The sequence below is a fragment of the Diadema setosum genome, chromosome 5 (assembly GCF_964275005.1).
Source record: "Diadema setosum chromosome 5, eeDiaSeto1, whole genome shotgun sequence".
In the NCBI taxonomy this organism is placed as follows: Eukaryota; Metazoa; Echinodermata; class Echinoidea; order Diadematoida; family Diadematidae; genus Diadema; species Diadema setosum.
The window spans coordinates 11,722,474-11,748,368 of NC_092689.1; the positions used below are offsets into that span (position 1 = coordinate 11,722,474).

The 25,895-nt window shown below is 39.8% G+C and overlaps 1 protein-coding gene across 1 annotated transcript; it reads right to left on the reverse strand.

Annotated features, from left to right (window-relative positions):
• Positions 1–23,555: 23,555 nt before the first annotated feature.
• Positions 23,556–25,477, reverse strand: LOC140228513 (uncharacterized). The gene is made up of 2 exons (XM_072308744.1): positions 25,459–25,477; positions 23,556–25,218 (listed from the first exon to the last, which is right to left on the reverse strand). The coding sequence occupies exons 1-2, from the start codon at positions 25,475–25,477 to the stop codon at positions 23,612–23,614; spliced, it is 1,626 nt and encodes a 541-aa protein (XP_072164845.1). The 3' UTR covers positions 23,556–23,611.
• Positions 25,478–25,895: the final 418 nt, after the last annotated feature.

Here is a 25,895-nt window from a genome sequence, read left to right on the forward strand (position 1 = left end):
TGTGTGAAGCTGTGCAATGTGAATTTCAAGGAGTTCATGACAACACAGCACTAACACTTTGTCACCAGAAGTCCCATGATATACTCATATTCATGTTACTTACTGTAATGACAAGGACAATTGAGTTTCTGTCTTGTTTGTGGCATCCATTCAAAGAGGAGAATGAAATTCCGTTAGATGAATGGACAGGGTATATATGACTTTCAAACTTTTCAGACCAAAAGACAAGTACATAAAAAAATCAAATGGAATCACTATTTATCATCGGAATACTGGGTGAACACAGATATTTGCAATGACTTTATATGTAAAAGATATCAAACATCTAGATTTTGCAAAAAACAACAACACACACACTAACATTACTTTTCCCCCAACGAGTGTGAAAATGCATGGACCTACTGAAGGTCCATGGTACTTATGTATGTATAATTGCCTTTAATCATTCTCACTTACAAACACAGATTGCAGCACAGACACAAGGCAACCACATAGATAGGAAATTAAAAGAAAAAGAAAATACTGTGAAATAACATGTTTACTTAACTAAGAAAACTTGAACTTAAAAAGGAAAAGCAACTACATGTATATTCATACTTGATTAACACTTGTCAGTTCTGCAATGGCCTCTGTAGGCCTAGCATTTTTATTACATCATTGCTACATTTGTGTAGTAACAGGTCTAATGAATCAAGACTACTTCAATGATTAATCTAATACAAATGTGAACCTTGATTCCACCTTGAAGTAAATTTATGAATCCCTTTTCAGCAGCTCCTTGGAACTATCCCGGGAACTATCATCATTTAACTCCTTATGTGCCATTTTCGCACACTAGATACAAATAAGTCTAGACTCAGTTGACGGTGTGCAAAGTTCGCATACTTAGCTCAAGTCAAATGCACAAATATCGCCATATGCAATTAATCGATCGATAAATTGCCAAATGCCATGGTACAATAAAGCGTTTCTTGCGATTCCATTCCTGTCACATGTAGCTATTGACCAGTAAGGGCCTAGGGGTGTTCCCTCCTGGATCTGACAGTAAATTCTAAGTTGTCTTTTTCATGTTATCTCTGAGTTCTCAACATTAAGTTATCTTCTGTTGTTAACAGAGGTACCCAGAAAAGGCGAAAAAAAAAAAAAAGTCTATATGGATGTGTAAGGAGGTCCTTGTGAAAGTAAAGAAGAAACATCGGGCATGGAAGAGATATTTGATGAGTAAACAGAGGAAGGATCATCAAAATTATGTCTTAGCCAGAAATGAGGCAACCAAAGCAGTGAGGAATGCAAAGAGGCAGTTTGAGAAAAAACTGGCAAGAGAGATCAAAGATTGCCCGAAGAGTTTTTGGAGCTACGTTAGAACGAAAACAAAAGTGAAAAGTGGAATCAGTGCTTTGATCAAAGAAGATGGCACCAAAACTCAGTCAGATGATGAAAAAGCGGATCTGCTAAACAGGTTTTTTGTCAGTGTCTTTACACAGGAAGACACATCTTCTGTTCCTGATGCAGATATAAAGTACCCTGGCATGCCAATCCAAAACCTATAAATAAGTAAAGAGGAGGTACTTGAGAAATTGTTAAAGCTGAATCCATCTAAGTCACCCGGCCCAGACAAAATACATCCAAGAGTTCTAAAGGAAGGAGCAGAAGTACCAGCAGACCTGCTGACAGCAATCTTCAACAAATCTGTGGAAAACAGTATAGTCCCAGACGGATGGAAAGAAGCACATGTTACTGCCATTTTCAAGAAGGGCAAATCTTCCGATCCAAGAAATTACTGACCAGTAAGTCTGACATCGGTGGTTAGTAAAATAATGGAATCTATTATTAGGGATTATGTAATGAGATTTTTGGAAGATAACAAGCTCTTAAGTGAGCACCAGCACTGTTTTCGTTCAGGGAGATCATGTGTGACACAGCTTATCGAGGTTCTGGATACGTAGACCAGGATGCTTGACGAAGGCGGAGGAGTAGACGTAGCCTACCTGGACTTTAGCAAAGCCTTTGATGCGGTCCCACATCAGCGACTTCTAAAGAAAGTGGAAGCCATGGGTATCCGTGGGAACATATCGATTTGGATCAGAAATTTCCTGACTGATCGTACACAACGTGTGGTGGTGAGTGGGAAAGAGTCGTCATGGGCAACAGTCACAAGCGGAATTCCGCAAGGAAGCATATTAGGGCCATGTCTGTTCGTGATGTACATAAATGACCTTCCTGACAACCTGAGGGGTCATGCAGAGATGTTTGCAGATGACACTAAAATATTTGCCCACATCAAGGACTCACAGGATACCGATGTACTACAAAAAGTGTACAAGACGATTTGAATAGCTTGAGTGAATGGGCAGAGAAATGGCAATTGAAATTCAATGTTGGGAAATGTGGTATCATGCATTATGGGAAACAACATTCCCCTATCACATACGACATGAGAGATGGAATAACACGAACCAAAATCGAGACAAGAGAGGAAGAGAAGGATCTGGGAGTAACATTTGATCCCACACTCAAGTTCAGTAAGCATGTAGGAAGAGTGGCAAATTAAAGCTAATAGGATTGTGGGCCTTATCAGAAGGACTTTCGACCACATTGATGAAGATTCATGTTCTCCCTCCTCTTCAAATCATTAGTGAGACCCCATCTTGAATATGGCAATTGTGTTTGGAGCCCACAACTGAAGCGTGACATAAGTACCATAGAAAAAGTCCAAAGACGAGCAACAAAAATATCAATACCTCACCTACAAAATCTGCCATCTGAAAGATTAGAGAAATTGAAACTGCCTACTCTTGCCTACAGAAGACTCAGAGGTGACATGATCCAAGTCTTCAAAATCATGAATGGCTTCACTGACACCAACTGTTCCAAGCTCTTCAAGACAAAGGATGAGAAAGTTTCTTTTCGGGGCCACAACTCAAAGATCCAGACACAACATGCACATCTGAACATCAGGAAAAACAACTTCACTCATAGTCACAGGGTAGTAACTCACTGGAACATGCTGCCAATTTCAGCTGTGGAAGCAACTACAGTCAACAGATTCAAGTCAGAAATAGAAGCTTTCCTGTCAAAGAAATATAACAAGTTCTCATACTCCACAGAGTAATCATAATTCATATTGAATAGTTAGTAGCAGTCATTACTGCAATAAAGACGAAGCATCAAGTTGACATATACAGTGGAAACTTGCTGAAAGTGGGAGGGCAATTACAAGACTACTGTACTGTCTTTCCAGAAGCCTGACAAGACAGGTGAATAATAAATTCCCTTCCACAGCAGGCACAAGCACATAAACTTTAATTGACGAATATTTCACTTTCACTCAGGATCAACAATATCTTTTTAAGTAATCTCTCAACCTTAATTCCAACACAATACAAATGGTGGTGGGCTGCGGTAATTTCAACAAGCTGCAAACGTATACCTTATCACAGATTTCTTGATGTGTTTTTCTCACCACACTTCCTGGTTCAACGATAATCAACAACAGACAGTGTAAATGTGAATGGACTGATGGATGTGTCATCGTCACATACGTTACAGCGCAGCGGCAAGTAATTTACACTTAACATACATCAACAGGCGCATATGGGACTGTATGAGCCGCTAGCCGAGCGCCAATGCAGAAACTAAATTGGAACTACCATCATTAATACTTCCTCCTGCTTTAAAACTGCCATGACATGCTGTAAAATAACTAATGGTAAATATTGCAAATGAATGCGCCATCTTTTCCAGCCTTGATTCACTTACATTTTCTCCTTGATGAAACGACCACCCTTTTCGTTTTACAGGAGATCACTGTCACTTCGTCTTCAGTCTCATACAAACAAGTTCATACTCGTCTGTGTGTGCCGGCGTGGCGCGGTCCGATTACCACGGATTACACTCATCACCATGCAAAGTGTGGAAACATCTGTGGGCTTCCCCCAAGACTCGAAACCGGGTACTAGTATTGCAACCATGGCAGGAAGTAAGCTGGCGTGGATCGATACCATAAAAATTTGACAAAGACCACGTTTTCCTGGTTTTCAAGGGCGAATAATTATGATAGTGGTCTAAACCCTGCCCCTCATTAGGCCTAATAATGTCACAATATTCCCACATTCTATGAAGTGTGTTACTTTCTACTTTTTTTTTTTTTTTTTTTTTGGGGGGGGGGGGGGCAATATATTGCACTCAATAGGCCTACATCCATGGTACAGTATAGGTAAATGAGACTTTTCTGATGTGTAACTTGGTAACCCTCAATATCATTACGGAACAAAACAAAAAAATCGTACTGTATTTATCGTTGACGTAACTTCAGGTTTCTAACATTATTTGGGCGAGATAATGAGAAACAAAAATAAAGTAGGCCTATATCTTTATGACGGTGTGAAAATCATACATGTTTTACCTCATTAGATATTGAGAAACCTATCATGCACATCTTATGAAATTAGTGAAATAGATCCATGGAAAGATGTTAAAGTCACTGTTTTTTTTTTTCTCAATTTTTGGATGAAAAAAAAAAAAAAAAAGTCCTTCACTGCGTGAACGCGTCCGGATAATAGAGATTTTGCGGATAAAAGGAGACCGGATAATCGAGGTCGAACTGTATCATGATTCATACGCCCGACGCAGTGCCCTACACTCTTAAAACATCCGAGTCAGAACTGACCCGGAACTGGGTCCGTTGGGGTCACACACCGTTCCGGGTCACAAATGACAAGGAATGGGGTCAGATATGACCCATTCAGAGTCATGAATTGGGTCAGGGTGACCCCATTCGGGGTCTTCATGACTAAAGTTAATTCCAAGTCATTTTTGACCCGGAACGGTGTGTGACCCCACGGACCCAGTTCCGGGTCAGTTCTGACTCGAATGTACGGATCAGAGTTGCCATAGTCATCTGATGATAATGATGATGAGCAGCATCTATATTGCGTCATTAATAGTCTGCAATATAACAAAGAAAGCGCCTAGGCTCCCACAATGTGTGTCACATATTAATTAGACAAGTTTATAAAGGAAGGCAGCTCGCAATAAACTCTGTCCACGTACAGTAATAAAGAGGGAGCAGCCTGGGTAAGGAAACATCATTAAGTATAGCTCAACAATAACACAGAAAATAGCGGTAAACTTCTTTCACCTCAGCTGATTTAGCTGAAAGGATGAATCGCATGGTAAATAGCAGAATGAGCCATGATCTCCACGGTATCCATCACTTTGCTTGACATGCAGGAAAAATAATTATATTCTGCTCATCTACCTTATTATTGGGTGGCTCAGGGACATCATCCTATAGGTTTTCAAAATAATGTAATCAGATTGGTTTTGACCATCAACCACGTACAGTATACGATTGGAACAAACAAAACTGGGGTTTAATGATTTTAGTCCATTTTACTAATGTTTTCGGCACTATGAGTTTTAACTAAATGTACATGTACCATCTACTCGTAGGGATTATCATATTCTGGATTACAATTTTTAAAGACCGCTCCCCTTATTGTTTGTTTCATTTTCCATCTGGGAAGATGTCTAGATATATAGCCCATGGAGGTACTATATAGGCGAGCGGGTTTGGATAACTCATTCAGCTGCGCTATCAGCTGGTCCTCCATGGGGCCCAATTGGATGTGAAGCTGGACCACTTCACTGGGTTAATATGCACCCGCTCATTGCGATAAATGAATGAAGCGGGATCTTGAATTCGTGCACGAGTTGTGACTCTCTCACACATCAATTCAGTCATAGTTTATTTCCAATCAACGAAAATCAAAACATAGTACAAAGTATACATGTCATGAAACGATATTGCTCAGACATTTGCAAAAGATTCATGTAGTATACGATTATATATATATATATATATATATATATATATATATATATATATATATACAATAATTAGGAGGAGCAATGCATACATACTTCGTGGGCGTGCGGGAAGTAAATTCGATTATGGAAAATAGTGATCCACTAAAAAGCAAAGCTTGTGGGACGTGGATCGCTAGATAAATAACGAGTAAACAATATATTATTCGAAATTTTTTATAGCTATTGTATTTAATATGAATTATTTAAATCATTTGTAGAGATATACATGTAGTTATTTTGAGATACGCAGGTCGGGAAAAATAAAAAATAAAAATAAAAATAAAGTATCAATGCTAATGCCTAGACACTGTTCATTGAACCGCGTGTACCGGGAAATGTAAATTTATTATGACAAGGACAACACACTCGTACACACATTCAATTACCCACACACATATAAGACGCGAGACAGTACCGAGAGGAGAGAAGACGATAACAATACAAGTCTACGAAGAACAAAGACAGGAAAGGAAGAGGAGAGAAGAAAGAAGAGAGGTCTGCATACAAACACGCCGAGTGCTGAGCGACATCAGGACAGGTGAAAGCGCAAGCATGAATTAAAGCAATTTGAATCATCTAGAATTATAAGTAGAGAGTAGGTATTTTCTGAATTTGTATCTAAATGTGACAAATTTGGGGGAATCTTTTAAAACTATTATCTAGATTATTCAAAGTCTGGGTCCGGTATAAAGAAATGTATTTTGGGCATGGGCGGTTCTCATTAATGGAAGATGGAATTCATCGGATCAACGGCGTAAATCCATACTGAGGAGTGGGGGGGGGGGGGGATGATCGGCGATAGTCACCATCACCACGATTACAAGCCCATAACCGAACCGGCGCAGCCTTGAGGGGGACGGGGGGTGAGAGAAGCTTGGTAACCCCCCCCCCCCCCCACCACACACACACACATACACACTTTACAGGGATCGGATGTCTCACTCTTTTGCATGAAATATAAAGTGGGAGGAGAGTGATATATTTCTGACAAACTGTTACAAGCGAGCTTGAAAATTGTGACATTTTACAGTCCCAAAACTGCAGTTTGTGACTGTATTTTGTCCGCTTTGGAAATTAAGGGGGGGGGGGCACCGGGTGAAACTACTGGCAATTACTACTGACAGCAACATCAAGAGAATGGCATAACAATTAAATGCGAGCGAGCGAAGCGAGCGAGCTTGAAAATTTTGACATTTTACAGTAAAAAAAAAAACTGCCGTTTTGGGCTGTATTTTTTCGCTTTGGAAATTAAGGGGGCGCACAGGGCGCAACTGCTGGCAGTTCGTACTGGCAGCAACATCAGGAGAATGGCATAACGATTAAATGCGAGCGAGCGAAGCGAGTGAGCTTGAAAATTTTGACATTTTACAGTCCCAAACCTGCCGTTTGTAGCTTTATTTTTAGCTTTGGAAATTAAGGGGAGCACCGGGCGAAACTCGTGGCAATTACTGGCAGCACATCATGAGAATGGCATAATGATTAAATGCGAGTGTGCGAAGCGAGCGAGCTTGAAAATTTTGACATCTTACAGTCCCCAAAACTGCCATTTGTAGTTAAATTTTTCGCTTTGGAAATTAAAGGGGACGCACCGGGCACAACTGCTGTCAATCACTGGCAGCAACATCAGGAGAATGCCATAGCGATTAAATGCGAGCGAGCGGAGCAAGCGAGCGTTAAAATTTTGACATTTTGCAATCCCAGACAATGTCGTTTGTAGCTGCATTTTTCGCTTTGGAAATTAAGGGGAGGCACACCGGGCGAAAACTGCTGGCAATTACTGGCAGCAAGATCAGGAGAATGGCATAATGATTGAGGAGTGAGCGGAGCGAGCGAGCTTCAAAATTTTTGACTTATTACAGTCCCCAAACTGCCGTTTGTAGCTTTATTTTTAGCTTTGGAAATTAAGGGGGGGGGGCACCGGGTGAAACTGCTGTCAATTACTGACAGCAACATCAAGAGAATGGCATAACAATACAATGCGAGCGAGCGAAGCGAGCGAGCTTGAAAATTTTGGCATTTTACAGTAAAAAAAAAACTGCCGTTTTGGGCTGTATTTTTTCGCTTTGGAAATTAAGGGGGCGCACAGGGGCGCAACTGCTGGCAGTTCGTACTGGCAGCAACATCAGGAGAATGGCATAACGATTAAATGCGAGCGAGCGAAGCGAGTGAGCTTGAAAATTTTGACTTATTACAGTCCCAAAACTGCCGTTTGTAGCTATATTTTTCGCTTTGGAAATTAAGGGGTGTAGCTATATTTTGCGATTTGGTTTGTCCCACTTTTATGGGGAAACCATTTCCCCCCCCCCCCCCCATCGACGCCTCTGCATATGAGGGAGCTTTTGTTAAGTGAAAGAATATGCTGCACACTCTTTGACAAATTAGGGAAATATACGTCAATATCAACAGTGTACTTATCGAAAGGGATCCAGCATAGCGGAGCTTTTGCATGTTTATGATTGCAATTCAACGATTTGGTGAATAGTTCTGGCGGTATTTGGACAATAATTCCATTAAGAAAGTTCGAAATTTGTCCTCATCTCGGAAATTGCTTGGGGGATAAATGATTTGCCTGCCTAAACACTTTCGTAGGGGCGGGGCAAATGCCCTTTGCCCCCCCCCCCCCCCCCCCCGAGATATTTTCGACGCCCCTGATCTTCCCTGGGTATACCCATAGATGTATCTTGACTGAATTATCAGTCACTGTCGTTCCTCATGAATGATTCAGGAAATGGAGGGGGTTCAATTATGGCAATATAGTTTTGTTATTGTTTGTTTGTTTGTTTGTTTTCGTACATATTTTGCAGATGGTCCCAAGTTACTTAGCATGTTTACATGTAGGCCTACACTATTTGACGTTGTCAACGTCTGAGCCATACCTTACAGTGTATGTCCATGTCCGCGAGCGAGCGAAGCGAGCGAGCGCTTGAGAAAATTATGCATTCGATTTCCTACAAGATAGAATACTGTTCAGCTCTGTTACCTGTCTGAAGGTCGGCGTACAAACGTCATGCAATATGCCAAAATTGATACAATCACATTTCTGCTTCCTCCATTTTTTTTTCTTCAAAATTCAGGAGGGGATGATTGTACAGGTCATCCCCCCCCTCCTCCATTTCAGGGGGGGATATATCCCCCCATCCCCCCCCCCCCCGGGATTTACGCCCATACATCGGATAGTCGCGTGGGATAGTTATGTACATGACTGTTTCGATGAAATGAGTTGTGAAATATTTTGGGTAAAAAATTGCTTTTATAATTAAACATGAACTGGCCAAGTTGAAACACATACAAATCTTTTATTTTTAATATTTTATGGTAAAAAAAACAAAGCATCTGTATGTTCTCGGGTATGTAGGTTAAAGACAATTCTGAGCGCTTTCTTGTGCAATAAAAAAAAAAGTTTATAAAGTAATATCTGATAATTACCCCAAGCAAGGATCCCGTAGTTTAAATAAGGTAGTAACAAGCTAGAATAAAGAGTTAATAATGCAGATGAAGGAAGGTAATATTTTAATCTGTTCATTACGCCAATGTTACGTGAAATAGTTTTACATAATGTTATCAATATGGTTCCTCCATGAAAGCTTGTTATCAACGCAAACACCAAGAAAATTAAAGGAAGAAACTTCTTCTATAGGGGAGTAGTATCAAATGTTATATTGCCTGGGAGGCTATATCTAAAAAGTTACTAAAAAACATAAATTTTGTTTTTTGAATGTTTAATGACAATTTATTTGCGTATATGCATTGTATGACCTTTTTCAATTCTTCGTTTACTGTTCTCGTTAAGATATTTGGGTCAGGGTGGGAAAAGAAAAGGTTAGAGTCACCCGCGAATAGTATGAATGATAGTTTCTCCGAGGATCTATGAAAATCATTGATATAAATAATGAATAACAATGGGCCTTTTAAGCTCCCTTGTGGAACACCACATGTAATTGTTTTATTTTGAGGGTCAAAGCCGTTGACATGTACAAATTGGGATCTGTTTGATAGGTAACTCGTGAACCACTCCAAGGCCTTTCCACGTATGCCATAATGGGATATGATGACCTCATTTTACGTCTTATCCGAGGGTCAGAATATATAGGCCTAATCCATGTACAGAACTCCAGAAATGCATCATGCTCTCAATTATATATATATATATATATATATATATATATATATATATATATATATATGTGAAAATTATAACATTATACTAGTAATGTCCAATTTTTGTTTTGCTGTGTTTTGATACCGTCATTGTCAAGACTCCTGAAGAAGGCGTATAAGGACGCCGAAAATTTGAGTCGAATAAACTGAGCTTTATTTGCCAAAAAGTCATTACCAGTTGTTTGGTTTTTTTTTTTCCATTTCTTCGTGGAGCCAATACGTGAAATCTCAACATTCAACATATATATATAATTATATATATATATATATATATATATATATATAACATAAAATTGTATGTAAATGCGGCAAAAAAAAAAAAACATATGCACATTATTTGTGTAGTTGTACTTATTGCACATTGTATAAGCTTTGATGAATTTAAATTTTCATTGTACATGTATACAGCTCACATAAAAAAAAAATGATTAAAAGCAGTGACATCCAAATAAAAGCCCTATAGCCCTACAGCATAAAAGCAGATTAAGCAAGAACTTTTTACAGTCTGATTGTAAGTCATAGATTTTCTTTCATTAGCTTAGAATAGACTCAATAGGCGTTTTCACATCAGCCCGATGTCTTCAAATAGCGCGCCATTTCCTGACTTGGGAAATTTTCCCGATAGCGAAATAGCGCGCTGTTTGATAATATGAACACAAATTACCGCGCTAATCGCTCTGATCGAGAAAATTTCTCGACTCCAACTCGGGAAATTTCTGAAATAGCGGGATAGTAGCGCGCTATTTGATAATGTGAAAACGACTCGAGAAATTAGCGCGATGAATCCCATTATGCCTATATAGCGTGTGTGACCCGATCGATCGAGGCAAACTGCACACAAGTCATGAGGAATTTTTGAGAGGACATACACATTACTGATGCTGTTTGCACATACTCAGCTGTCGAATTAGCTATTTTAAAATTTTTTAACTATTCGGGCTACCCCCTCTTCGGCTGATGTGAATAAGAAATGAAATAGCGCTCTAATTCGCAATCGCGGAAAATATTTCGAGCTTGGACTTTTATCGGCTGATTAGATGTGAAAACGCCTATATGGTCATATTACTCATGACATTGTTGAATATTTTCATCTCTTCAACAAAACAAATGTAAACATGTGTCATGCGCGCACACACACACACACAGTACACACACACACACAGAGGAGAGCCAGATGAGGTCTATAGCCTACATTAACAAGAGACCCGCGGGTCTAGCGCTCACCCGAGTATCGCAAGATCACCTTTCACGCAGTCACCAAGACCCCGTTTACAGTGCGAGGCTCGGCCGCGGCTCGGCCGCGGCTCGGCCGCGGCCGAGTCCAGCCCTGCTTCAGTGTAAACGCGCAAAAGGCCAAATGCGAGGCCAAAATTGGCCTCGCATTTGGCCTCGCTCTGGAGGTGGTCTCGGCCGCGGCTCGGGCCGCGGCCGAGCCCGGCCTTTTCTTGGTGTAAACGCAAACTGGGCCAAATGCGCGGCCAATTGCGCGGCCAGTTTTAGTCTGGCTCCCAAACCCTCTGTCTGTATCTTTCGCTGTTCAGGATATGAACCCCCTCAACGTCGAAAACTTGTATAGTTTAAGGTGGTTTGTCCTGCAAAGGATATTTTCCTTCGGCAAAGGCCTTTGCCCGAACGGCGACTTCGTCGCCACGGAATTCAGTTGGCAAAGGGTCTGGAAAACCAGACAATACCAAATTGCGTTAGTTTACAAGCAGAGCGCCACTACGACCAAATAATGAAAGGTTTGAATCGAAAGCGCGGCCGAGCCCAGCAGTGTAAACGGACAAAATTGCGAGGCTCGGCCGCGCAATTGAGCCCGGCCCCGCACTGTAAACGGGGTCATAGACCCCGTTTACAGTGCGAGCTCGGCCGCGGCCGAGCCGCGGCCGAGCCCAGCCCCGCTTGAGTGGTAAACGCGCAAAAGGCCCGAATGCGAGGCCAAAATTGGCCTCGCATTTGGCCTCGCTCTGGAGGTGGTCTCGGCGCGGCCGAGCCCTGCCTCTTCTTGGTGTAAACGCAAACTGGGCCAAATGCGCGGCCAATTGCGCGGCCAATTTTGTCTGCCTTCCAGACCCTCTGCCCGTACTATTTCGCTATTCACGATATTAACCCCCTCAACGTGGAAAACTAGTATAGTTGAAGGTGGTTTTGTCCTGCAAAGGATTTTTCCTTCGGCAAAGGCCTTTGCCCGAACGGCGACTTCGTCGCCACGGAATTCATTTGGCAAAGGGTCTGAAACCAGACAATACCAAATTGCGTTTGTTTACAAGCAGAGCGCCACTACGACAAAATATTGAAAGGTTTGAATCAAAAGCGCGGCCGAGCCCAGCAGTGTAAACGGACAAATTGCGAGGCTCGGCCGCGCAATTGAGGCCGGACTCGCCCGCGGGCGAGCCGCGGCCGAGCCCGGGCCCCGCACTGTAAACGGGGTCTAATCTAAATTATTCACAGCTCTACTAAAATTTGACCAGGCATTCTCAAGTAGAAAATGAAAATGTACAATAAGGGCCCAAATTTTTTAAGATTCCTTAATTTGGGGGGATTGGGGCCCCTGGGGCCCTCTGGGTGGGGCATGGTGCCCATTTTGATAAATTGAGATCCTGACCCCTTAGGGATGCTACCTGCAAAGTTTGACGAAAATCCATCATGAGGTTTTCAGGAAGAAGATGAAAATGTACAATTTAGGCCCCCATTTGGACCTTCCCAACCCCCCCCCCCCGGCCCCAAGAGGGGCACCCATGGATGGGCATGAACAAACTCGAAACTACAGTCATTAATGTACTCACTCATAGTATTATCTTAGCCTCTAGAACTTCTGATTCTAGAGAAGATTTTTAAAGATTCCTTCATTTTGGGGGGTTTTGGCCCCCCTGGGGCCCTGGGTGGGGCATGGTGCCCATTTTAACAAATCGAGATCCTAACCCCCTAGGGATGCTACCTGCCAAGTTTGGTGAAAATTGGTCATGGGGTTCTCAAGAAGAAGATGAAAATGTACAATTTAGGCCCCCTTAGGACCCCTCCCCACCCCTCCTCCCCTGGGTCCCAAGGGGGCACCCCTGATTCTGCCATGAACAAACTTGAAACTACAGTCATCAATGTACTAACTCATAGTATTAACTTAGCTCTATCACTTCTGGTTCTAGAGAAGAAGATTTTTACAGATTCCTTAATTTTGGGGGTTTGGGCCCCCCTGGGGGCCCCCTGGGTGGGGCATGGTGCCCATTTTAACAAATTGAGTTCCTAACCCCCTAGGGATGCTACCTGCCAAGTTGATGAAAATCGGTCTTGGGGTTTCAAGAAGAAGATGAAAATGTAAAAAGTTTACGCACGACGGACGACGCACGACGCACGACGGACGCCGGACGAAGGGCGATCGCAATAGCTCACTTGAGCCTTTGGCTCAGGTGAGCTAAAAATATTATACATTTCATAATAGTGTGTGTGTGTGTGTGTGTGAATTTGTGTGCCAAGGTTAGTTGCTAGCTTGTGTCTTAGTTCTGCAGATTTGATATTGTCTCTAGTGTGATATAATGGTTGTTATAATTTGGATCAAATTATAATTTGGATCAAAAATTTATCCTCTGGTGATTGGTTGACAGAGCTTTGTGATTATAGGTATTTTCAGCTATTTCAGAAAGTTGACACTCCATAAAGTACCATTTGCAAAATGATGTCATAAAGCAATTCTGAAATTGTGCGCAGCTTTGCAACGTCACTCTGTGAAATGTAACAATTTCTAGCAAAAAAATTGTGACACCACAAAGCAATTTTAACAGTGCACACTGACTGCTATATATAAGTACCGTCACTCTGTGAAATGTATCGATTTCTAACAAAATTGTGACGCATAAAAACAATTCTGACATTGCGCATTGCTTCGCACCTTAACACCGCTCGTCACCCTTGTAAATGTACAGTAATATTCAACAAACACCACAAAGCAGGTCCGACATCGTGCGAGGGCGGCATGCTTCTTAAATAATGTAGGATCAATGTAGGATCCCTTCACAACATCGCATCCATCATACGACTTTTTCGCTTTGCATTTCCCCCCATTTCCCCTTCTTTTGTTTAAATTTTTGATCCAAAATATAAAACAAATATACTCTGCCTAATTTCGAGTTAAACTATAGCCTCAGTGCCTCAAAAAGAACTATTCACCTCGGGCTGCCCCCCCCCCCCCAGTGTATAGTTCTTTTGAGTCACCTCTGCCCATAGTTTTAACAAGAAACTCTCAAGGCAAAGTACATTTTGTACACTATATGTACCAGCCCTCAGGTACACCTTTTAGTGCTACTTAGTAATGCATGGTACTTCATGAAAAAATACAGGTACAAATGTCAGAGAGCAGGAAAGAAAACAACAAACTAACAGGCAAGCAAAAAAAAGAAAATGGAGCACAATTCTCTGGAAGCTTACAGTTATGTATAATACATGTACATGTGAGAGGTGTGTGATGTGTGTTTGTGTTCTATTTGTTTTATCTGAATCAGTACGCACTCCCAGAGATTTCTGCATAGAAGGTGACTAACATATAAACATGAGGACAATTATTTCAATGTTCATGTACCACCAGTCTTTCATTACCTAAAAGTTATTTCTATAACCTGTACAAGAATGTGAAGTATTCAAAAAGTGTAACAGATAAAGATTGCACCACATTTAATAGGACTGAATACACAGAAATCCCATAGGCCCTGGAAATGTTAATACACCTAATAGTACAAAATGTGGCTAACATGGAACTGTTTTGTACACACATAACAGAAATAGGTAGAGGGAATAAGAGTTACAAGGATGCATCAATAATGAAAAGAGCAGTTCTAGCAATAATTTACTTTTAGTACACTGTTAGTGAAGATGAAACCAATCTTTCAAAACATGTTAAAATACCACTACATACATTGTAGGCATCACATAATCATAACCTGTATATCAATGTAAAACATCTTGTACTACATTTGACTATTTCTCTAAACTCTGCAGTATCAGTAATTACACAGCCTAAAATCTACACCAAGTGTTGGTTATCTAACATGATGTTCCCTAAAACAGAAGCTAAATTGAAAGACATGAACACTCATCAGCACAATTTCATACCAACACTTCAAATAGTGCATGATTTTAAGGCTTTGATAAATTTGATTCAGCAGCATTATCATTATTATCTACATATTGAGGACAACTTCCTACTACTGTACGTCTCACACACATTTTTGTACAAAACAAACTACTGTGTACGCATACCACAATGAATGACCACATGTTTGTGGGAAATAAGAAACTGTGAAGCATGGCTATGTGTCTGAGTAAATTCTGCAGACTGCCAAAGAAAATAGAATTCTTCCAAGAACCTAACAGAGGTAATGATGATTCCTTATCATCAGGATTTGTTTTGAGTGACCAAGACAGATTACCTACATTAAAAACAATGATGTCTTTGATGCCTTTTGGGACAAAATAATCCTATGTACATTCTGCTCAAAAGGAGTGACTTAATTGCTCCACCAATTAAGTCAGGGGTGTTCTATACTTTGTACTTTCCTTACTGGAGCTCACTGAATGTTTGATTGTTATACAGAGCAAAGAGAAGCTTGTTAGCATTTCATCCATTAAAAAAAGAGACCCTGAAAAGTGAACTGCTTTCACTTCATTGCATAACATTTACCAATATTAAGATCCCATTTTGGTCTAAATAGCATAATTACCATGTAAACTTTGCTGTACAATATTGTGAAAAGTGCCACGAATGTGCTCCTACTGTACATGTGTTTACAAAATTATTTTTGGAGTCAGTATTCAATACTATATTATTTCAAATTTAAATATGACACATACATATGAACAACACAGAAATATGATAATACAAAAATGTTTGTGGGAAATTTGGATACTGGAGTACACCAGTACCAAGACACATGATGAATACACACTGAAATATCATAAATTTGTTTTTTAAACTCACATTGACAGAAAACACTGATTACAAGATGTAATTTCCCTCCTTCAAGCAAGGCATGCTAGCTACATTGTCACAATGGAAAACTACATATGTATGAAGACTCACTCACAAAGACAAACACTCTAAACCAATTATGCGAATTAAAGTACATAGTATATCAACAAAGAAGACCTTGGGAGCATTTCATGAAGCATTTTGTCCGACAAAGTTGTCGGACCAATTTGCTTTCAGTCATTCAGGGTACCGTTTCATGAAAGTTGTCAGCCCTGACAAGTTGTCAGTCTCTGACAATCACCTTAGTAAGTCAGTGACCAGAGCTCCTCAGCCAATCAAATCCACAGATTTTGCTGAAATTGTCAGAGACTGACGACTTGTCAGCGCAGACTAAATTGATGAAACACCCCCCCCCCCCCGCCCGATGCAAGGATTTCAGTAACTTGTTAATGTTTGTCAGAAAAATATCTGACGAAAACGCTTTATGAAATGCCCCCACAGAGCCAACTCTAACAGAAATCTATGCATTAATTAAATAATAATAATAATAATAATAATAATAATAATAATAATAATGATAGAAAGCTTTCTAAGAGAAACTCACATGAATCAAAATACAAGCAGACAAAGCGGGTTTCCATTTGGCTGGGCCTGAGAAAATGCCAACATACAGGGGAACCCATTCTGCATGGGAACCTGGTGGCCTGTGTATTAAGTCTATGGGCACGTCAGAATTCAGTAAGGATGGGGACAAAACTAGCTGCTAGAGCCCACTGAAATTTCCTCATTTACTGTGATAGATATCTCGTCATATCACACATAAAATAATATACAATAAAAGGAATAGGACCTGCACAATAACTAGTCATATCCCGTATCTCGTTATACTGTAGGCCTACATATATCCTCTGTCAGGCTTAACTGCAGGAGTGTCATACACAGACTACTATAATTAATACATGCAGTGGTCTGTATTGTAATTGGATATTTTTGGCCCATATCAGCATAGTTCACAAGACCAAGGAGCACTCCCAGTGTATTGGCAATATATTATCTCAGTTTACACCATGAGTATTAGGCTCTGTAAGAGTATTCATTACCTCTGCCAAGGAAGACGTTACGTGATCATTGGCACTGGTGTGTTTGTTTGCAAAATAACTCAAAAAGTTGTGAATGGATTTGAATGAAACTCATAGAAAAAGTTGATGACACAAGGAACAGATGATTCAATTTTGGAAGTAATCTGGGAATTTTTATGGATTTTTGAAGGATTTTTTTATATTTTTGCAGATAGGGTCAATGAACTTGGGATTGGGAGTTCAAGCTGCACGTATGAGAGGTTTGCATACTGTATACGCCGAATATTTCGCGAGGTTTTTTTTTCGTGAATTTTGTGAGTCAGGTGCTACTCGTGAAATTAAAGACACATGAAAATAATGGCTCTGATCCCGATATGAATGTGATGCACATGTATACATTTCTCTGTTCAGTACAGTACTCCATGATCATGAATTTAACCACTTGCAAAATTGTCAGGAAGTCCCGATCCACGAAAATCTAGACTCGCTAAATATAGGCCGTATATAAGCGTGCCCTGCTTGGGCGAGGCGCCGCGTAGCTGGAAGCTGATGCCGTAAACAAAAGGCTTCTATATTAGGAAATTGATGTTTCTCTCCAAGCCCACAAGGAACGACAATGATACGTAATTGTAGCGCAGTGTGCTGGTGTACATAATATTCTTTAAACATCACCTCATACAGTAGAAAACAAACAACAAGAGCAAAGTACATTGAACCCGATGGATGAAAACAACATAATTACAATAAAAACCCTGATTTACAACACATACCAGAAAAAAAAAAAAGAATGTTACAGATAACATTGCAAAGCATATAGTGACTGTATCTACCTTTAATAGCCTTTTGATGATACACGTACTTTACTCCTATGGTGTGGTCTCAATTTTTATACAAGTGACTCTAATTACTGTATATAAGCTGTTATTTTCGCGAATTTCGTGAATCACAGTTTGATCGCAAATTTAGCAACATGCTAAAATGTCACCATACGCTAGGTTAATAATGCATTATGATAGCGTTGGTGTCAATTTGCGAAAACAACACCTTGCATAAATGGCTGTGACCTCCGCATTTGCGAAAATATCTGTACGTAAAAATAACAGCTAATAAAGTATAACAAAGTCTTTGAGACTGGCAATTTTCCTTCATTACATTGAAATTTCTTTATAGCCGAACAAATAATGAATATAAAAATACATAATATATGATTACACTGGAACTTGAATTTTCACTTAATATTTAATATCATTATACTTACATGTATATTTTACTTGTCATAATGAGAGAGCACTGTATTCTCACATACAATGTACAAGGCCATGTTACTGTAAAATGAGGAATGTTCGCATGCATATCAATTTCACAAATTTCGCAAGCACCAACATAAAATTTCTTGTCTACACTATATGCATTGAATGCCAGTGGCAATTCACAAAAATTTCATGCCACGAAAAAGGCCGTCTGCTCCAATTCGCGAAAATTTCGTGCCACGAATGTATCATGTTTGACAGTATGAAAACACAGGTGAGCACTGTACCCAATGGCAATGACAATGACAGTATCTTTAGTGAAGCCAAGGAGGTACCAAATACTGTACCTCCTTGGTGCAACTCATAAGACTTACATGTATACTGTATCTCCTTAAACTATCAAGTATTGGAATGCCACTTGTACTTAAACTTCATGGCTCTTCAAAGAAGGGTCAACTCTGCCAAAGTCAAAGGTCAAGTATTTTGAAATTAAAGTATTTTCTCCAATCATGAAAGATATGACCTACTGCAAAGTTGACTGTTCGGCCTATGTATATGACTCAGGTTGATATGAAATGCAACTGATTTCTTTCTTTTTTTTTATCTGCATGTGTAAATAAACAAAAAAAAAAGCTAATAAATCAGATGGACATTACAATATTTCTGACACAACAAAAATATATACAGTCAAACTCGGATACCTCGAATTCGTCGGGACTGAAGAAAATGGTTCGACGTACGCGAATTTCGAGGTACGCGTACGTCGAATTTTCTTCGAGTTATCCGATGTTTATCGATGTTCGACGTTTATCGATGTTCAACATGGTGTCTGTTATAGTGCCTACTGATTGTTTGCATGCTTGTCAATTTGAATTGAATCAACTTTTATATGAATGAATTGAGTGAAAATCGGAAATGAAATCAAAATTTCAGAAATAAAAAAAAATCGGATGTTTGCCTTCACTTTTGAAAATGAACAGCGGTAACAATCGGCTACGTAAGATGCTAAAATAAATGTCAGGGGTTTGCGTTTAATTGTGGAAATGAATGACGGCAGTATTCGACTCGGTACGATACTAAAATAAATGTCGGATGTTTGCTCATACTTTTGGAAATGAATAACGATAAGACTCAGCCCCGTATGATGCTAAAACTAATGTTAGATATTTGATTTTGCGTTCGGAAATGAATAAGGATAACATTCGGCTCCGGAAGACGCTGAAATAAATGTAGAATTTTTGCTATGACGTTCGGAAATGAAAAACAATAACATTCAACTCCGTACGATGGTTAAATAAATGTCGGAAGTTTCCTTATACTTTCGAAAGTAAATAGCAATAGCATTCGGCTCCGGAAGATGCTAAAATAGATGTCAGATGATCGTTTTTATGTTCGGAAGAAAATAGCAGTAATATTCTACTCCATCATGTCCATATGATGCTAAAATAACTGTCTGATGCTTGCTTTTAAATTTCGAAATGAATAACAGTAACATTCAGCTGCGTTTAATGGTAAAATTAATGTTTGATGTTTGCTTTGACGTTCGGAAAAGAGTAACAATAATATTCAACTCCTGACAATGATGAAATAAATGCTGGATGTTTGCTTTTACGTTCGAAAGTAAATTGCAATAACATTTAGCTCCGGAAGATGCTAAAATAAATGTCGAATGTTTGCTTTGATGTTCTGAAGTGAATAACAATAATATTCAACTCCGTACGCTGATAAAATAAATGCCGGATGTGTGCTTTTACGTTCGAAAGTAAATGTCAATAGCATTCAGCTCCGGAAGATGCTAATCATGTCGAATGATTGCTTTTACGTTTGGCATGTTTGGAAGTGAACAGCAGTAACATTCTGCCCCATACGATGATGAAAAAAAAATTGGATATTTGCTACGGTACATTTCGAAATAAATATCAGTAACATGGTCCAACGTTTCATGGTCCAAAATGTCTGATGTCTGCCTTGACGTTCAAAAATGAAAAACAGTAACATTCGGCTCCATGCGATGATAAAATAATTGTCAGATGATTCATTTCACTTTCGGAAGTGGACAGCAGTAACATTCGGCTCCGTTCGATAATGAAATACATGTCGGATGTTTGAAATGAATAACGGTTATATTCTGCTCCGTACGATGCAAGAATAAATAACAGATTGTTGCTTTAACATTTGGAAATGATTAATAGTATTAATCCGCTCAGTTAGATGCTAAAACAAATAGCGGATGTTTGCTTTCACGTTTGGAAATGGATTAGGATAGTATTCAGCTCCGTAAGATTCTAAAATGAATGTCGGTTGTTTGCTTTTACATTTAAAAATGAATAACGGTAACTTTCGGCTTTTTACAATGCTAAAACAAATGTCGGATGCTAACAAATGTCAGCAAATGCTCCCATTTTCTCATTTCAAACGTAAGTTTTGACCTCCTCAATATAATGGGCATCAACTTTTTAAATAATCTCTACGCCTATTTGTCAAATCTTTAAACACAGAGTAAGATGATTGAATTTTCTATTCATTTGTTTTAGACATGGGCATCTGTATCACTTCAATAATGCTTAATATTAATTTGTCTATGCTTAGTAGGACCGATTTAGTTTTTGTAATGTTTTTCCTGATTTTTTTTTTGTTACCAGATTTTACTTTCGACCACCAGAAAATAAAAATCAATGATATTGGTGGCCCGATAAAACTTAGTGCGGAGCCCTGTGTATTCTATTCTTCATTGTGATCGGCCTATACTTCCAGATTTTCATAATCGCATTGCTGGGGAAAAAAAAAGTTTCAGTGCTTGCGTTCTTGTTCTCGGGGAACTAAACTTCGTGAAAGGCAAAAAAAAAAATAGTTTAAAAAAAGGCACTACGAGGGAGATTGATGTTTTGACAGTGGAGCGTGATTAATGGCAAAGATATAACTGTCAACGTAAGCAGGTGCGCCCCGACGGTTGAGAAATCTACGCGCACGGTATGACTGTCTCGATCAAAAATCAAAACACAGTGGTTAAAGAAAAGCAAATGATGGGGCAGCGCGTAGTGCTATCGTAAAGCACTCCATTGGCACGGGTGCTATGTGCATACCATGTACGTGTGTTGGTAGGTGTTGGGGATTTTCCTTGTCAGCTGTGTATCGGGTATTTCTTCTTGGGCGCGCGATTGTTCTGGGTCTCAGAATATTTACAATCGAGTGTGAAAACATTTGTGACATGTCTTCGCTGTCCACGCGCGCTTAATCGGAGATGCTGAGTGATGTTTGCAATTTCGATTCGAGCAACATGCTGGGAAAAACAATAAGTTAATTAAGATCGGGACATTAGATTTCCCTTCGAGGTAACCGAACTTCGAGTTATCTTTTTCGAGCTACGCGAATTTTAATACACGGAAACTCCATAGGAACAATCGGGACTTTCATTTTGCCCCCGAGGTAAGTGATATTCGGCTTATCCGACGTCGAGGTATCCGAGTTTAACTGTAATGTGCAGAACAATCATACAAAGTTCAGAAATATAAACAAGCCCCAAAGATAATACCAGCACCTAAGCTAAACATACTCATTGTCATTTTGTAACAATCAGATTTTTTTTTTCTTATGTGACCTACGTTGTACATGTACAATTTGTATGTATTCAAATAGTAGGCATTCAACAGTTTGCATGAGCTAGAAATTAGGCAGTGTAACATCATACACTAGGCCATTAGCTATTGCTGTTTAATAGCTGGGTCAAGTACAGTAAAATCCATTACCAGTTATGATATCCACAAGAATCTCACCACCCTATACAAGATGAAGAGCAGGTGGTAAGGCAGAACAGATAGACAGGTGGGCAACTGATTATCACAAACACGGAGAATCAGAGAAAATATGCAAATGTAAAAGACAAGAATATACAGTATGTGAGATAAACAAACTGAGAGCCATCACTACAAAATTTGTTTTCATTCTTTCTCCTACAGTACAGTAAAAGGGATCACAACCCCTATTTCAACTATACATAATCTGAGTTGAGCATCTACACATAAAACAGTCTATAGTACATATATATCCATAAAAATGCAGGTGTACATGTACATTAACCATATATTTACACGTACATGCTCATGATAAAATTCATGTTAAACACTCTAAAATGGAATTAAATAGAAATGCAGTATCACACAGTATACTTAAGGCCAGATATGAATGGAGTGCATAATACAATGTATGAATAAAAAGTACAGTGAGCAAATTCTAATACAGGTAAATTGTATGCTTAAAATTTTACTTTCAATAAAAAAATATGCTTTATACCTAATTCCACCACAGAAGTTTGAAGTCACCCTCTGATTTCAGATATTTGTTGATCTTATCATCACTGCTTGTGTTGTCAAATAATTTTGATGACTTAACCATTTAATATAGCTTTGGCTATTTTCAAACTGTATGGGGGGGGGGGTGCCCCCTTATTTGGCTTTCTTTTTAAACAGTAAAAACAAGAATAGCATACATCTGACAACACACCTTGTAAAACCCAAACCCACACACAAAAGTCATTATCAAATGCCATTTTCAGAGACACTGGCCATGGAAATGTGCTATATTTCGGCATTCCCATGATTTTACACAAATAGGGTGGAAAGATGGGCGCAAGCTGTTTAAAGGGATCGTTTGGTTTTGGTTGAGCCCTAATTTCAGGTTTCTAACATTTTTTTGTGAGATAATGAGAAACTTCCTATGAGATACATGTATGAAAGAGCATGTAATTCCATGATGAATTCAACGTTTATTTGATGAAAATTGGTTTTGAAATGGCTGAGATATCCAAAACAGAGCGATTCTAATAAAGTGTGGGACCCACGCTTTATTACCATCGCTTTGTTTTACTTTGTTTTTGGATGTTTCAGTCATTCCAAACCCGATTTTCATCAAATAAACTTTGAATTCCTCTAAAAATGGTATGCTCTGTACTATTTCATAAGTGTTTTCCTGGTATCTCGCAAAAAGTTAAAAGCCCAATTCTCATCTCCACCAATACTGTACCAGCCCTTCAAGAAAAAAGTCATGAAATTTCAGCAAAAAAATAATGCATTTTAACAATTATCAAAAAAATGCCTAGGAATGGGCTTATTACATGTACAAGTGCCCCCCACCCCTGCTACACAGGTTTAAATCTATTGAGCAGTTACGGTAGGTTCTTATCATTTATCCCATTAGTACAACTATAAGTACATGTACATGAGTATGTTTCAAATGTGTCAGCTGCACCGAGTACCCCGTTGGATTGCAGTCATATTTTCTTTCACTGGTCATCTCACACTCTAGCCTTTCATTTCTATTGTCGGCGCTACTACGGCGTTAGCGGCATAATGCTTCTTCATGTGTTTTTTGACTGTCGTGCCCCGACTGTACACTTTGTGGCAGATGTGGCACTTGTAGGGCTTTTCCCCCGTGTGAATTCTCTTGTGGCTCTTGAGGCTGCCGCTCTGAGTGAATGTCTTCTGGCAAATGTTGCACTGGTAGGGCCGTTCTCCCGTGTGCTTCCTCATGTGGATCTTGACATGGCTGCTATGACTGAACGTCTCATGGCATATGTCGCACTTGTACGGCTTCTCCCCCGTGTGGACTCTCATGTGCGCCTTGAGGTTGTCCTTCCTGTGGAACTCCTTCTCGCACACGTGACACTTGAACGACTTTGCCCCGATGTGGATCAGCATGTGGCGGCGGAGGTCCTGGATGTTCCTGAAAACCATGTTGCAAATCTTGCACTCAAACTGATTTTCCCCGTGGCAGTTCTGCATGTGAGCTCTCAGGCTGTCTCGCTCATTGAACTCCTCCAAACAGATATTACATGTCTGTTTCCCTTCGTTATGCGTCGCCATGTGACTTTCAAGCTGGTCACTCTGACAAAAAAAGGTGTGACAGATTTCACACTCAAACGGTTTTTCACCAGTGTGCGTTTTGCTGTGTTTAATGAGAGTACTCTTTGCTGAGAACTCCCTATGACACACCTGGCACTGAAACGGCTTCTCTCCCGTGTGGGTCCTCATATGGGACTGCAAATTACTCGGTGAGCTGAAACTCTTTTGGCACAGCTCACACTGGGACATTTTTTCTCCCGTGTGTGTTCGGATGTGCCTCAGCAACCAGCTCCGTTGACCAAACCTCTTGTCACAGATTGGGCACTCAAAATTCTTTTCCCCCGTGTGATTGCGCATGTGAGAGTGCAGGTTGCTGGACCGGCCGAAAGTCTTGCCACACACTTTACATGCAAAGGGTTTTTCACCAGTGTGTGTTCTGATGTGTCTCTTGAGGCAACCACTTTGGGCAAATGATTTGGGACAAAGATGACACTGAAATTGCTTCTTTTCACTTTTCTGGTCACTTTGTTCACCATCTAGCAGGCTCTGTGGTATATGATTATGATCGGCCACAATGGTCTGTTGTTCATCAGGGTCAATGCTAGGTAGTAAAGGAATACAGCCTGCATAAATGCTATTGGCGGAAGCAACTAGAAGGAGGCCCTCTTGAGTTTCCTCCTTGCCGCTGGATACCAGCTCCTCCTCCGTTGGCTCACTCTCACTAACATCTTCATCGGTCACTGTCATCTCACCATCTGTCAAGCAGTTGTCTTCCGCATTCATCTGCCTGGATTCGATTGACGTGAAGCAGATGCTGCATAGCACCAGCTCAAAGTCATGGAGCTTGGAGTGGAAGATTGTCCTGCGGTGGCTTTTGTCATCAAACATTTTGTGGCACACCTCACAGCTATCTAATTCCTCCTCACAAGAGTCCTCCGTTGCGATCGGACCCAGGTTCCTGCCGTCTTGCCTATCACAAGATTCTGTCCCCATTTCACTGGTTATGTGCTTGGTGTTGGTTTGTAGTTCCTGGGATGAACTTTGACCCTGATCTTCAATGGCTGTATCTGAATAAGAAACAGTAAATATAAAAATTTTAATTTTGCAGAAAGTTCACATGGATGACAATTTTTAGTAGGAAAACAAAACAAGTGCCAAAGATCTGAGTCACAATAGCCAAGGTCACACTATGCGAACCTACACATATTTTGCTTTGTGTAGTTTGGGCATGTGACTGCAAGCTTCTCAAGAAGTTACTAGTCACACTTCCTATAAAGCTTCCGGAATGCACTCAGGGAGGTTCTCACTCTCTGTGACACTGTGCATAGTTTTGTGCAGTGTGACTGCCCAAGGCTGAAACTTCAAGAAGTTTGTCTTGTGATAAGATCCATTTCATGTTGTTTATAAATGCATATTGCATATACTGTGGTGTGATGGCTTGCTCAAATTTCGCGAGGTTCTCAGGAGCAGAATTATGCATAGTTTCATGAAGTGTGACCAAGTCTACAGAAAATAATTTGCAGTAAATCTTAGTGAGGCATGTACATTGTTATTCACATCTAAAATATGAAGAACATAACCACAAATACTATACACAATAAAATTGTATGTAATACATTCACATAAAGACTAAAAAAAAAAAGAAAAAAAAAGAAAGATTTCTGAAACTGTCTTGCTAACCATGAGATGAACAATAGTGTAAAAAACAAAGACAGTTTTTTCAGCCTTTTTTTTTAAAATATAT